The sequence below is a fragment of the Protopterus annectens genome, chromosome 1.part1, assembly GCF_019279795.1.
Source record: "Protopterus annectens isolate FY-2018-M chromosome 1.part1, PAN1.0, whole genome shotgun sequence".
NCBI classification, from domain to species: Eukaryota; Metazoa; Chordata; order Ceratodontiformes; family Protopteridae; genus Protopterus; species Protopterus annectens.
In genome coordinates, this window is record NC_056726.1 from 1,385,165,804 (window position 1) to 1,385,181,975 (window position 16,172).

The 16,172-nt window shown below is 43.4% G+C and overlaps 1 protein-coding gene across 3 annotated transcripts in view; it reads right to left on the reverse strand.

Moving 5' to 3' along the window:
- The window catches only part of NCOA7 (nuclear receptor coactivator 7), a 334,866-nt gene that overhangs the window by 76,677 nt on the left and 242,017 nt on the right, over nt 1–16,172 (reverse strand). For all 3 annotated transcript variants that reach the window (XM_044082180.1, XM_044082173.1, XM_044082187.1), the window contains one exon: nt 3,844–3,996. In XM_044082180.1, the coding sequence (XP_043938115.1) occupies nt 3,844–3,996 (153 nt within the window). The remainder of the gene's footprint in view (nt 1–3,843; nt 3,997–16,172) is intronic.

Sequence of the window (16,172 nt, forward strand, 5' to 3'; positions counted from 1 at the left end):
TACTGTATCAGAACAAGCCATTCATGACCAATTATACCAAAGCCACTATTGCTAGAACACACCTATTATCCACCCTACTGTATGCCTCTCCAATCCTGACTAATCTTCGCCAGAGCGAACTAAACAAAATGACATCTTGCTATTACAAGATTGCCAAGTTTGCTACAGGTGCCTCTAGTAGATCCCATTGTTGCCTTTCCCTCAAACAGCTCAACTGGTTAGAGTTGCCCCAACTACTTCTTGCTACTCAACTCTCCACAGCCCACAGACTGTACTACCTCTCTGACAAAACTCCAGCTCTACAAGAGCTAATACAGCCCTACACCACCACCCGAACCTTAAGATCAAATGACCGAAATCTCATAAATGTCATCAAACATAAGAATGAAGCAGGTAAAACTCTCTTTGGCTGTACTACAGCAAAAATCTGGAACTCACTCCCAAATCATATAACATCTACAAGCTCCGCTTCACTAAGAAACTACTCAAAACCCACTATACTAACAACTGGCTGTGCACGTGTGACTCCCCAGGCTAAGCCACTACAATGCAGTTTTGTAAGAATTTCACCAAAGAGCACCTATAAGTTTCAAACCTCTGAATACCTATTCTTACTATAAATTTCTAACCTCTGTATACTTACTCTTACCAAACAATGTTCTATTTTGATAGTTTTGATTTAAATGTCTATGTAGAAATGTTTAAGTTTTATTCTGATGCTATTGATTTTTATGTCTATGCAGAAATGTTAAATATGTTGTTTAAATGTTTGATTGCATGCCTTAAGGACACCGTTATGTATTTTACTACATGTATTGTAACATTGTATTAAGTGGAGCTTTTCTCCCCGGGCCTCCACTGAAAATGGACCTGTGTCCAGTCGGACTTTCCTGGTCATCAAATGTAAAATAAAATAAAATAAAATAAAAATAAATAAAATACATTTTCTTAGTTAGAGTATTACCCATCCTCCACTGTTGCACCTTTGTGTCATCAGAAAACAGGTTGGTCCCATTCTCTCTTTCAGCATAAATGCCTTTAAGAAACTAGCAATGGACCCAGGACAAACCCCCTGAGGAACTCCACTAATCACTCTATTAACTCCCAATATGATCCCTCAAACTACAACACTGACTCACCACTCAATGCAGCTATCCAGTTCTCTAATCTTGGTCCCAATTCCCAAATCCCCTGTCCAGCCTACAAGGAGGCTGAACGAACAAGTTCACAGTCAGTCAAAACTTCCATAACTTCTTCATGATGAAGAAATGAAAAGGGTAGGACGTTTCTCTGCTGTCCTGTAGGTTAAAACTCTACAGTCAGCCCCTTTCTGAAACAGGGAATGGTACTGTGATACTAACAACTCTAGAGATAATCTGGTCTACCAAACGAAGATGTGTCAGTGGAAACCTTAACTACATGAAAGCAATGGAAGTTAATACTTGGATCCAAACTGCTGAAGCCAGTTATGCACAGTACCAGTCAGGGTATGTCAGGAGATTTGAAAGGATATACATAACACTACACTGACAACTGAGTTACACATCCCGTTATACTGTGTGCTACAACATGCCACTGTAGTTCAGGTCACCGATTTCTCAGGCAGCTGCTAAAAAGTTCTCTTGTAAATAATGTTACCTGGTGCAGCAGCAACTCTGGAGGAATTAGACAAATGCCGTAAAGATGGTGCTTTACAGTCAGGCAATTCTACCAGTTGAAAGTGCTGCTACTAAGGTCTTACATACTACTTAACATGCAAACTGCCACAAGAATTGTCACAGAACCCAGCATGAGACCTTTAGAGGCAAGTGAAAAAAATTACAACAAAGAAACACTGATACAATCTTCTAGAGGAACTCTGCATTAGGACAGAAAACAGCACCCTTATGGAAGACCAGTGATGGAAGCATTAAGAGATATCCAATCCTTCCACAACACTGCAGTCATCAAAACCTTTCAAAAACTTTAAAATATTAAAGAATGTTTGAGCTGAAATGGCTTAAGTATAAACACCAATGACAGTCCTTAAAATACTCACTGAAAAACTGGAGAGGAAATGTGAGCAAAGCTTTGAGGAAGTGAAAAAATACCTAACCCACTATTCTCTTAAATAGCTGTCCTGAAATGATCTACTATGTAAAGAAGTTTAACAAGCACAGCTGTGTTAGGCGCCTGTCATAACTGCAGGCATTCAATGATGCAGTAAATGTTCTTGGGAACTTCCACCACAGGTCTGAAAGATGGCCCAACTTCAAGAGCCTTTCACCCTTCCCTCCTCTAGCAGGACAAATGCCCTCCCAACTGGAAGTTAGGATGTCAGTGGTATGAGATGGACATTGGCCCATGCCATCTTCAGGTTTTTTCTGATCTAGCAGGCTAAATTATGGTGGTCTGGTACTAGAACACTGACTGCCCTGATGATAGTGATCCCCAGGGAAATAGTCCAACCTGAAGTCCCCAAGCTGCAAAGTCGATCCTGACGCATGAAGGTGCCTGGAAAAGGGAACAGAGAGGAAAGGAAAGAAGCAGAAAAGTTGAGGTACTCCACCTCACCCAAAGATGGTCACAAGGTTTAAGAAGAGAGGGGGATGAAGGGAAGGAACTGGTACGGTAGCAGTGAATTTACTCGAACATCTACAGTCACTGTAAGCTACAACTGTACAATGTCCATAGTATAATTCACTGTCGCAACAACAACACTCTGGAAGTTTTATGAAGCTTAAATTGGGTGGCTGGCCCTTGGGATGGTATGACTACAGAAATCACTGCTGAACAACCATGACTAACCCTAACCTACCACTAGATATAATGCCAACATTGCAATGTATGGAAAACGTGTGGCCAATTGACCAAACAAGCTGGTTTCAGGATGGATTATTTACTGCCCCCCCCCCCCCCCACACACACACACATAAGAAAAGCAATGGTGCTGCAGTTGTCACAGTAGGATGAACCTTAGCATATTAACACCCAACCCTCTCAACATCAATGAACTCAGGCCTCAGCTTACATTTGTAAACACTTCCTGATTAATTATAGCTCGGAATCCTACAGCCTTCCTTCAGAAATCTGGTGCACTGAAGTCCAGTACTGTTAAGAAGACATATGAAATGACGTTTGTGGGTCAACAGAGGCAACAGGAGGCACTTGCAGGATAGAGGAAGAACAGTGGGGCCTTGAAGAAAACAAGAAGACACTGAATGAAGATAGTACACATTTTACAGATCATCAAGTTCAGAAAATGGGACAGAAATATAAATCTTTAATGGCTTTGAAAGCAATCTGAAAGTCCTACTGTGTCAGATTTATGGATAAGATATATATACGCTGCAATCATGCTCTTTAGGTCAAAGCTATACTTCTAATCTTTCGACTAAAAAAGTGCAATACGTCTTCAAAAGACAGTAAATATGTCTGCCCTGTATATCTTTGTGGTATACCATCATTTTACTAAACTTTTAAGAATTGATTTACTTACTTATTTATTTATTATAGTTTACATTTGTTTACCGGGAAAGTCCGAATGGGATAAGACCCATTTTCAGCAGAGGTCCAGGGAGAAAAGCACCATATACAGAGATTATACAAAAACTTGTACAAAAAATTATACAAAAAAATATACAAGACATACACTATACCAGAAGTTGCATTCTATGCTATTATAGCTGACATTTGTATTATACAATCATCTGATATAACTGAAGGCAGCACTCTGAACTTTTTATTTTTTTGGGAAAAACAAAGCTACAGGCTTTCAATTTTTATTATTTGTTTGTTGTAAAGATCACCCATAGATTTTTTTACGTCTGAGTAGAGAAAAACAGAGACATGCTTTAGCATTACCTGATCATCCATATCTTTGATCACTAGAAGCACCGGGCTGTCGAAACATGCCAAATTACGGTACAGGGTTTTTAAACTGGTTCCATGGACTGAAGTGCTATACATCAGCTTCCACGCATACCCCTGAGTCCTCGCAGGAAGGTGCTGTATAAGCTGATGTAGAAAAGACATGCAAGTGACCTTTTGGCTACAACAAACTAGGCTTTTATAAAACAGTGAATGTTTAAAGAAAGTTATCATAAAGTGACTAATATAAGCATGAAATTAAAAAAGGGCACTGTATCAGTAAAAACAGAAAAAAATGCTTTTTACTAATGAATCACACCAGCTTTTCTGTTCTCTGCAATAATTCATCCACTATTTACAGTGAACAAAACACAACTGCATTCAACTTCGCTGCTAAATTAAGCCAAGTCCTAGGGATCATTTCCACCTTCTACTGGTTCAAATGAACAAGGAAATCACCTTAATGAGTGAACTAGCTCATACTAAATGGACCTGCACTACTGAACAACCTGTGACACATCCCTAGAACACTTTGTGAACATTCTTCTGACTTTACAGGTCGATTATTTTCCACTTACTACTCTGTACATCAAAACCACACCCAGTGGTTAAACCACAACATGAAAAATGCCATATATGATGTAAAAACAGCATGCAAAAGCTACCTACCTTAAAACATGCCAGGTCAGGGTCCTTAATGACAAAAAGTTTAAAACTTATAAAAGTACAGTGGTGTTGGTAACTTACCATAATTGCAGATATTCGAGTAGATCTATGTTGCAGTATTTAGTCTGTTAACTTCTTGCCATGTGGAAGCCCATGGCCAGTCTAGAATGTTTGACCACCTCCCCAGCTAGCAGACATCTTTGATAGCCAGTCAGGATGCTGGTAGTATAAAGGGTCATCATCCAGCACCATCTTTATAACTTTTTTGCTGAGTTCGTATGATGCACATGATCCCATGTGTGAATATCATCATTTGGCATGAAACAAGAGGATTTAGCTAAGTACCCCATTGGGGAAACGCTTTTTCCCCCTACTGTAGTTAGTTGTTTTACATTTAATGTTCAAAAAGCTCAATAACAGTATCGTATACGGGAAACAAATCCCTCAGACTTCCACGCAAATTGTTTGTTCTGTTTACGGCCTGAGCACGGTTCATAGGTGTGTACTAGGCTAATGGCCCTAGGGTCTTTACATGTCTAGACCAAAGGATTGCCCGGGCTTCATGCCACCTAACATTACAGTGCCTCTATCGAGCAAAGCCACTGAAGTGATTCCCGGGATGAATTTTCCATTTCCCATCCACTCATCAAGATTTCTCTTGAAGAGTGCCAGTGAGGTGCTCTGCTTGACATATATTGGCAGTCTATTCTAGACCATGGGCAGTCTCTGGGTTAAGAACCTGTCCCTCCAGCATGTTCTGTTGATTGAGGTAATGAGGTTGAGGTCTCTGGAACGTGTGGTGTGGAGGGATTGGGATTTTTTTAGATGTAGGATATCTAACAGGGTTGGGTCAGACATGGCTTTGTAAGTCAAGCAGAGACTGCCTCTAAGTAGGCGATATGAAACAGAGAATAGCTGGAGTTTTTTGAGTCTGTCCATATAGGACATGTGTTTAAGGCCCAGTACCCTCTTTGTGGGGTACTTTTATGGTCTCTCCAGTTGTTGCAGGTGTCTGGTGAGATACATGCCAAATGGGACATTGTACTCGATGACTGGTCTTATGAAGGAGGAGTACAGAGAGACGATGCCCTCCTTCTTCTTGGATGCAAAACCCTTAGTAATGAGATGTGCCACACAGAAGGATTTTCTGACCACAGTGGCTATATGGTGGTCAAAGGAGAGGTTGCTATCAACTTGTGTTCCCAGATCTCTTATAACACCTTCAGTATTTATGACGATGCATTTTCTGGCATTGAGTTTAAGAATATGGTTTTGACACCAATTGTTGGTCTCGGTGAGGCCTTTTTGTAGGATGTCTACATCACTTGGGGAGTTAATAATGGCTCCCAGAAGAAGGGACATCAATTTAACAGCTACACTGCAACTCGCTAATGATACTGTTATATCACCATTCAAGAGAAAAACACTGGTACAGTCTATCAACTTGAACAAAGCCTCTGATTAAATGCAAACTACCCTTCTGCAAGAATTACCATGTTACTGGCTGTCAACTACACAGTTTGAATAGAAGCATAATTTTCAACCGATGCTCCATCAAAGTTAAAAGTAGGGAACTCCATATCCCTTCCTCAGCAAGTTATCCAAGGCATCACTCAAGGATTTGCCACTAGCCACCTGTTTACTACTTTCATTAAAACCTTCAGGATCACATGCCAACATTCCAGCATTAATTTATGCTGATGACATACTAATCCAGAAAACAAACTCATACTCAAATCTGGCATTAATGCTACACTTAAGCTACCGCAGCGCACTTCACCCTCCACCTTTATGCCTGATTAGGAGAGTACAAAAGCTAATGGAAAGTATGGGAGGAGGAAGGCAAAGAGCCTTCAGCAAACCCATAAAAGACAGCCCTGGCAAATCCTGCCCTGGCCCTGAAAATGACATCCAACTTATCATGTTTGGCAAAAATGTAAACAGAAGACCAAGCGGCAGCTTCCAATATGGATCCAGTATCGAGACCCTTGAAAAGGTGCCAGAAGAGGCTACTGCCCTGGTAGAATGAGTATGAACAGAAGAGAAAAGCTACTTTCCGTGAAAACAGAAAACTATCTTAGAAATCTAGAAAGAGATGGTTTACTTAGACACTGCCAAACCCAATTCCCTGGCATGAAAGAACACAAAAAGTTGCTCAGATTTTCTGAAACATTTTGTCTTGTCCAAGTAATATCTGAGCTGTCAATGTAAATCTAAGATGTGCAGTACCTTCGCACTAGTAGACTGTGGAGAAGAAAAACAAGGAGGGAAGATGAATGGATTGATTCAAGGAAAAATCATTAACCATCTTGGGCATAAAAACACTAGTAAGAGGGGGCACCCTGTCAATTTGAAAACAAAACAAAAAACAAAGGAGAAAACCACCATCAGTGCTTGGAGTTCAGAAACCCTGTTGGCAAAAGTAAGAGCCACCAACAATACAGTCTTCCAAGTACAATGCTGTAGGGATGAAAAGGCAGGCTCAAAGAAGGGACTGAGTTAATTTTTCAAGACCAAAATTAAGGTCCCAAGAAGAAGGGATAGACTTTCTTAGAGCCATGATATGAAGGATGCCTTAACTAGAAGCCAAAGCTGGACTCAAGAGGCCAGGCAGAAATGCCTGACAATTAACTTTAACAGAAGAATATGCCAAATCAGCACTGATAAATTCCACAAATAAGAAAGGACCATTGGGAAACCCACAGAAAAGGGTCCAGTTCACACTTGAGCCACCAAACAGAAAATCTTTTCCATTCATCCACAAAGGATTTTCTAATAGTGGGTTATCTGGCCTCCTACGAAACCCAAAACACATCCTCAGAAAATTGGTGCCTGAAAGGAAATCAAAACCCTATCACCTAAACTGTCAGCCTAAGTATTCACAAGTGAGTCTGAGTGACAGATACCTTTGTCTTTTGTGAGATCCACCCTGTGAAGTGACTTGTGATGACTGCCCCTGGCCAAATGAAAGAGAAGGGGAACCCAGTGCTCTGCACCAAAAGGAAGTCACTGACAAGACTTTGGGTGTTTACCACACTACCCTGTACAAGAGACTGGGAAGAAGAGGAACACGAGGACAGACATACAGAAACATCCCCTTCCAGGAGAAGGACATGGGTGTCCACTCTCCAATCCAAAGGACTTGTCACTCTGGAACAGAACTGTGGAAGAAGTTGTCTGTTCAGAGGGACGCAAAAATATCTACCTGAGGTACCTGATCAATGTACAATGCCCAGGAGTACCTCCATGTGAAGCATCCATTTGTGAGGATTTGTCCTGGGCTTGCTCAAAGAGTCTGCCTCTAAATTGCGCTCTGAAGGAATGCAAACCACCTAAAGAACCAGGTGATGTCAGACTGTAAAATTCCAAGCCTGAACAGCCAGTCTGCGAAAATGGGAAGATTTTGTGCCCCTCTGCTTGTTAATGTTCCCCATGACTGTGGTATTTGTCTGTAAAAACCATGCAAGAACCTGAAACCCAAACAGAGTGAAGGGTCTGAAGGGTCTGTACAGCTAGGATTAGAGGTCTCATCTCTCTGATAGGATGGATGTGGTCTGACATTGGGGCCAAAGATCTTCGACTTTCATGTTGTTGATGGAAGTTCCCAAACCTCATTCAGAAGCATCTGTGTACAGCTCCTGAGTAAGAAGAGGAACCTGAAATGGCAAACCTGGATTTACGGAAATCTTCTGAATGCACAAGTGGAGTTTGAACTTGAGACGAGGCAAGTGGTTGAACAGATACTCCAGAGGGTGGCAGTGCTGAAGCCAAACTGACTTCAGATACAACTGAAACTGCCTCATATAGAATTTGGCAAAAGGAACCATGGGAATGGTGGATGCATGTACCCCAGGGCTTTGAGAAATTCACTGGCAGAAGAACTGGAAGTGGAAGATGAGACTGAAAATAAGCACTCAAAAGGAGTACCTGGTAAGGTGGGAGGCAAGCCAACACTGGGATAGTCTGAATCCTGGAACCCAAAAACACTTGGTCCTAAGAGGGAGTTAACAGTTTCTGACAGACGGTGAATCCTACAATGTGCATAAGAAGCAATGTGAAGTGAAGATTCTGAAGCAGAAGCTGTTGAGAGGGACCTTGAATTAGATGGTTGCCCAAAGAGTGGAATATATTAAGTTCCCTGAAGTCTGCAAAAGGCTACCACAGGGACCACACATTTGGTAAATACCCTTGGAGCTGCTGAAAGACCAAAAGGCAAAGACGAGAACTGATAATGAGAGGAAAAAACAGAGGAATGTAACCTGAAGGGAGTATGAATAGGAATATGGAGGCAAGTGTCCTTCAAATCAAGAGACCAGAAAAGCATGGGGAAGCAAAAGAGGGAAAAGTGTTCAAAGAAAACATCATGAAGGAAGGAACCTTGAGAAAGGTTCAAGGTTAGGTCTAGGATGTGCCTCCATGACCCCTCCCTTCCTGGGAACCAGAAACATTCTGGAATAAAAGCCTGTTCCCTGCTGAGACAAGGGGACAGACTGGATGGTTTCCTTTTCCACCAGATCCATTAGAACCAAAGGAAAATGAGGAAGCTGGCAAGGAGGAGGCTAAGGAAGGCCATAAAATGGATGCAGGGACTTCCAAGCCATAAAATAACCATGCTGGGTGATGGACAGAACCTAGACATCTGGGGTTATCTGTTGCCAAACAAGAAAAAAATAAGTTATGTACTTACCATAACATTCCATGCGAGTTGTTCATCTTGCCTTCATTCTTACACATGGGTTCGGAGCAGATCCATCGGCTCCGAGTCGGCCACTTTCACAAGCTCGAGGTTTTAGAGTAGCTCGAGGCCAAGCCCTTATCCCATGATACTCTCTTGTCTCACCTCAGATCTAGTTTGCAGATCCCAACATGTATAACATAATAAACACATAAGCAGTACTCCAGCTGGAGTAAGAAACCCTAGAACAAGACCCATCAGACCTCAAAAACTCTTACTCGTGCTTAGAGAAGCCTGGAGGGGGAAAGCGGGTGTGAGTGTAAAAATGAAGGCGAGATGAATAACTCACTTGGAACATTCTGGTAAGTACATAACTTCTTTATGTGAAGTTGTTCAAGCTCGCCGTTCATTCTTACACACGGGTAGCGTCCCAAGCACCATTCATCTTGGGTGGCTCACGTGAGTATATTCCTGAGGACAGTGGAACCAAAGGAAGCCCTGTCCCTGGAGGTCCTATCTACTTTGTAATGTGTGATGAAGGTATGAGGCTTAGACCAAGTGGCAGATGCACATATAGTGTCCAAAGGCAGCCTAGCCATATAAGCTGAAGAAGTAAAAACAGCCCTAGTGGAATGCGCTTTCACATTATGTCCTAACGGTTGATTCACGGAGGAATATGTGAATTTTATGCAATCAGTCAACAATTTGGAAAGAGTAACTTTCGATACTGGTAGCCCTTTCTTGTTGTCAGCATGAGAAACAAAAAGTTGTTCTGATTTTCTAAATTCTTTTGTTCTGTCCAAATAGAATCTTAATTGTCTGTGAACATCAAGTTTATGCAACATATACTCCAACTTGTTAGACTGCTTAGTGAAGAAAGTTGGGAGTTCAATAGTTTGGTTCAGAATAGCCTCCGAACATACCTTTGGATGGAAGGAAGGGTTAGTCCTCAGTGACACTCAGGGTGAAAAATCAAATATGGGGGTTTGATAGATAGGGCCTGAAGTTCGAACACTCTACCTGCTGATGTAATGGCTGCCAAGAAAATAGTTTTCCAGGACAGAAATTTTAGTTAGCAAGATGATGCAGGCTCAAAAGGAGGAAGAATAAACTGTAATAACACAAAATTCAGATTCCAGGGGGTAAAAGGTTGTCTAACTGGTGGTCTAAGATGTATGGTACCTTTTAAGAAGGCTCTACATAATCTGTGAGACATTAGGTTAGAACCTTCCGATCCGAGGTGAAAATCTGAAATTGCAGCCAATTAAACTCGTATGATGGCAGCTGTAGCACCCTCATTAAAAAGCTTAGTCAGGAATTCTAAAATGCTAGCAATTGGGGCGACATACGGGAAAAAATATTATTTAGTGAAACCCAAAAAGCAAATCGCTTCCATTTGTTGGCATACAACTTTCTGGTGAAAGCTTTATGAGAGGATACAAGGATATGCTGTACCTCAGAGGAGAAATTGTGTGACCTGGCTAAGTAGGAAATTGGAGCAGCCAAGCTGTCAATCTGAGGGAATGAAAAAAAGGATGAAGAGCCCCTCACGAATGCATCAGTAGTTCTGGAACTGGGTCCAGAATCCAAGGTTCCTCCAGTTGGTAGAGTCAAAGGAAGGGGAACCAAATCTGTCAAGGCCAAAAAGGGGATATTAGAATTACAGTCCTCCCCAGGGCTTTGGCTTTCTGCAAGAATCTCGGAATCAGGGGAATTGGTGGAAAAGCATATAGGAGTCCCAGGGGCCAATCGTGTACAAAGTCCCAGGGGCCAATCGTGTACAAGCAAATCCCTTGGGCTCTCCCCTGGTGGGGGATTCAGGGCAAAGTAGCTTCTGCATTTGGCATTCATAGGGGATGCAAACAGGTTGCAGCAAGGCTGGCCCCATCTGCAGAAAATCATCTCTGCAACTTCGTGTTTGAGGGACCACTCGTGGGGCATCAGAATGGCTCTGCTCAGTTTGTCCGCAATCACGTTGGATTTCCCCGGGATGTGCATTGCTATCAGAAAGCGCCCGGTGGATACAGCCCACTGCCAAACTCTCAGGGCCTCTCGACATAAGGGATAAGACTTGGTTCCCCCTTGCTTGTTGATGTACCAGACGACAGACATGTTGTCGATCTGGATTGCAATCCTCCCCAGAGGTAGAGAGTCGTGGAAATACTGCAACGCCAAAAGTACCGCTCTCAACTCCAGGACACTGATGTGCAACTGTGACTCTGTCTCTGACCAGGTGCTTTGAGCCATTCTTCCCTGGAAAAGCCCCCCCACACACACACACCCTATCAGGGAAGAGTCCGTCGTCACTGTGGCTGATGGTGGGGGAAGAACAAATGGGCGACCTACTGTTACATGATGGCTGGTCAGCCACCATTAAAGATCCTTTCTGCATGAATCTGTAATCATTATCAAGAATGACATCGGAAGTTGTTGGTAAGACCACTAGGTGAAGAGTAACCACTGTAGAATTCTCATGTGCATACACCCTAGAGGAACTGCTATGAGCATTGCTGCTTTAGTACCTAGTAGTTTCAACACTTGAGAGGCTGGTACTTTTCTGCTCATCAGAATGTCTGAGACCTGCTGTTGGAGAGTGACTATTCTGTCCAGTGGAAATTTTACCATGGCGGTGGTGGTGTCTAAGTCTGCTCCGATAAAGGAGATACGTTGCGATGGTGACAATGCAGACTTGTCGAAATTTATAGTTATTCCTAACTGAGAGCACAGATTGAGAGTGTGATCCCTGGATTGAAGTAGTTGATGCCTGGAGGTGGCGGTGTGGAGCCAGTCGTCCAGATACGGAAACACTCGGAATCCTAGATGCCTCAGGTGAGCCGTAACCACTGCCATGCACTTGGTAAACACTCTGGGGGCTGTCGTGAGACCAAAGGGCAGTGCTTGGAACTGATAGTGACTGGCTCCCAGCTGGAAACGCAAGTGATCTCTGGATGGTCTCACCAGTTTGATGTGATAGTACGCATCCTTGAGATCTACAAAGCGCATCCAATCGCCCGTTCCTAGAAATGAAAGGATCGATTGAAGCGTGACCATCTGGAACTTCTCCTTCTTTACGAAGGTGTCGGGTTTGCTGAGGTCCAAGATGGGCCTCCACTCCCCTGTCTTCTTTGGAACTAAAAAGAATCTGGTGTAGGTTCTGGATCCTATCTGGTCTGCTGGGACTGGCTGGATGACTGTCTTTTCCTGCAGTCTTTGAATTTCTATGGCTGCTTGTTCCCTGAGACTGGGTGGAACATCTGGGATTTTCCTTCATACAGATGGGGGTTCTGAGAACGGAATGACATAACATTTGGTAACAATTCTTTGTACCCAAGAATCTTTTGTAGTTTCTAGCCAGGCATCTGGATACAAAGACAAGCAACCCCAGACTGCCTCCAGAGTAGGACAGTCAAGCCTCCTTTCAGGAGCGCTGGTAGGGCTTGCCAAAGTACTGACCCTGTCACCCTGGTTTTGCGGCCCCCCTCTGCTGCCTGGGTGGTGTCTTCCATTACTACCCCCTCCTCTGCCCCTGGAAGGGGGTACACTATGTGTGTTCTGAAAAGCTCCTTGGGACTTCTGGAGCCACATTTTTCCTCCCTTTTGCTCTTTGGGGTAAGGTCTAGTAGGGGTGGAAAAATGGACTCCTACGGCAGATGGAGTCTTTCCATCCTGCTCACATCTAGTGATGGTCTCCTTGACTTTAGGCCCGAAAAGGGACGAGCCATCAAATGGGGTATTAACAAAGAAAGACTTGACGGCTTCCGCAAATGAGCATAAGTGCATCAAGGAATGTCTCCGAAGAGCTACTGCTGAACCCGCTGCCCAACTCAAACCATCAGCTGCATAAGAAATGAGCCGCATGGGCGAGTTAACTATGGAATTAAGGGTATTGAGCTGGGACGTCACCTTAACAGAGATGCCTTCAGCTGTACTACCCTGTAGAGTATCTCCAAGCTCTTTTAGGAGATCTCTTTGAAGATGGGTTAAAAGTGTCAAATAGCTGAGTGATTGCATAGCAAAAGTTGCTGAACTAAAGATGCGTTTCCCATACCTGTCCATAGTCCTGGAATTTCTATTAGGAGGATGGACAGAGGAAGAGGTTTCAGACAACTCTTTCATGGTGGCCACCGCCACCACCATGGCATCAACCGGCACTCCCTTGGTAAGGAACATTTTGTCTTGGGGTGATGTAAAATTTGTTGGGCCTCCGAGGGACAGGTTCCACAGCATCAGGAGACTCCCAAGCCCTTCGAGCAACCAACTCCATTAGTTCATTGAAGGGTGGAGTCACCCAGGAGGTGGAGGGTTGATACCCAAAAGCCTTCATAAGCACTGACTCATCATCAGCAGGGCTAACGGACTGCCAGTCATCCCTCTGCGTCAGGAGTTCAAGGATATCAGCAAAGGAGATATCCTCCGAGGGGGACCGTGGGGACACTTCTGACTCCTCTAAATCTGTGTCTGATGTGATAAGACTCCTGTGGGGAGTCTAAATGCCTCGTCTTGCAAAGCTTCTTCCTCGGAACCTCATCAGTGGGAGCTTCTGGGGAGGTCTCAGTAGAACATGGGTCACCCAATGGGGCTACATGAGGCTCTGGGTCTCGACACTTTACAGGGACCTGTGATGTACAGGTAGAAAGCAGCACTTTAGGGGAGGAGGAGGAAGGCCTGATGATGCAAGAATCTTGGAAGACATAACCCTCCTCATGGCATCAAAGGCTTCATTGCTCCGACGTGAGGATGTAGCCGGTTCTGAAGAAGATTGCAACCTCCCCGGTGCCAACACGGTGGGCTCCAACCCAGAGGAAGGAGCCGAGCTCATCCGTGCTGAAGCTCCGAGAAGAAGTGTCGGAAATGACCCATCGGTTTGACACCCCTCCCCCCGGAACTGACCAGAGAGTGTAGGCTCCCAGACTTCTCGAACGGCACCGAAATAGTCTGAGTTGACTTAGCCGATGGCACTGGAACAGGCCTCGGCTCCGAAGGTTCCACAATCATCAGTTCCACCTCCACTGTCTCCGAAGGCCTGGCTCAGAGGAGTAGACGAAGCAGGTAAAATAATCTTTGGCTCCAAAACCGATTGGGCCGAAGCAGATAATTTGGCTAGTGCCAGATTCTCGAGAAGCCTCTGCACCACTCAGTCCATAGCCACATCGGAGAGGGTCCTCGAACAACGGGTCGAAGGTATCGAAGAAGCCACAGACTGCAAAATGGGTGATTTTAAAGTTTCAGGGACCGGCTCCGAAACATAGCTCAGTGCTCAGTTCTGAAGACTACAGAACCGGCCATCGCACCTTCTCAGCAAGGCTTGGAGCAGACGACTTCGGCTATGAGACGCTTTAGAAGACTTCAAACCCTTCGACAATTTTGAAGTCTGGTCGGCCTTGTCCAACGATTCCTGGAAATCTGGTTTTAGTAAACCCCTGTCTACCAGTTTCCTCCTGAGTTCCAATAATACCCTGCTGCTAAAGGAGTGACAAATGGAGCAGTCCTCCTGAAGATGGACTGCCCCCAAACAATATACACAACTGACATGCAAATCAGTTATAGACATTTTCTGCCCACACTTCAGGCATTTCTTAAATCCAGAGTTTTGTTTTTCTCTCTCTCTATGATCAGCCATATTAGAAGACAAACAGTATGTATGTATGCATACATATATATATATATATATATATATATACATACACACATATATATATATATATATATATATATATATATATATATTTAAATATTTAAAACAGTCTAACAAACTATATATAAATGTCTAAACATAAACCAATCTAATAGTGGGAGAGTTAACAACACACACAAAAACTGTAAAGCTGCAAAAATTACAACAGCTAATATATACATACACACACTAACTACAAAGCTACAACTGTTTCTAACTTTAAATTTTTCTAATGTTTTACACAGGATAAGGGAAGAAAACTAAAATGTGGGCAAGAAGGCCTAAGAGCAGCCGCTCTATAAGGATGAAAATTCATCAAAACACAGTAAGGACAGAGCCTAACAAAAAGCTATGGCTAACTAGCCAAGAAACACTCTTTTTATAGAAAAAGACTTCAAAGATAATTATTCAATAACAATAGAAGTACTGGGCCCAAGCTCTCTCTCGACCTCTGATCTGTTGCAGTGGCAAACTAGATGTGAGGAGAGACAGAGAGCATCATGGGATAGGGGCTTGGCCTCGAGCTACTCTAAAACCTCGAGCTTGTGAAAGCGGCTAACTCGGAGCCGAGAAGCCATGTGTAAGAATTAACGGCAAGATTGAACAACTTCACATGAAAAGTTTTGCCTGAGGGACATTGGAATCTAGCTGGGGGGGGGGGGGGGGCTGGATATCAGACAGAGGTAGATTTGTCAGGAAAGGAATGTTTCTGGCTTCTAAAACTCTGAGTAGGTTTGCCTGGAAAAATACGCTTAGAAACCCTCTTACTGCTAGCAGGTTGCCTAAGGGCAAAGGAAGATTTTGATGGATAGCTAATCTGCAGCATAGGTACAGCAGAAACAGAAATTTGTTTTAGGTCTTGTACAACTCTGCCCTTACCCTGCAGGGCTTTGAACAAAAGAAAAAAATTCTGATTGTCTAAGGAAAATCTAAAAGTTTGGCCTTAATGTCATCATGCAAGGCCTACAGGCACAATCCACAAAACCTCCTTATGACAGAACCAAATGCAGTTGCCCTAGAAGAGGCATACATTGCATCATAGCTGTATTTATGGAATGGTTAGCTATTTCAGAAGCAGAGCTAAGAAGAGAAACAACAGAAGTCTTACTGTCTGAATCCAGCATATCAGTCAACTCCCCCCCCCCCCCCAAGCTGGGAGAGAAGAGCCAGGACATATCTAGTCATGTGAGTCTGAAAATTAATGGCCTTAAAGGCCAAAGTAGCAGAAGTATACACTTTTACCATACCTCTTCACAGCACTGCTGTCCTTGTCAGAAGGTAAAAGCATGGAAGAGGAGAGCAGTTTGG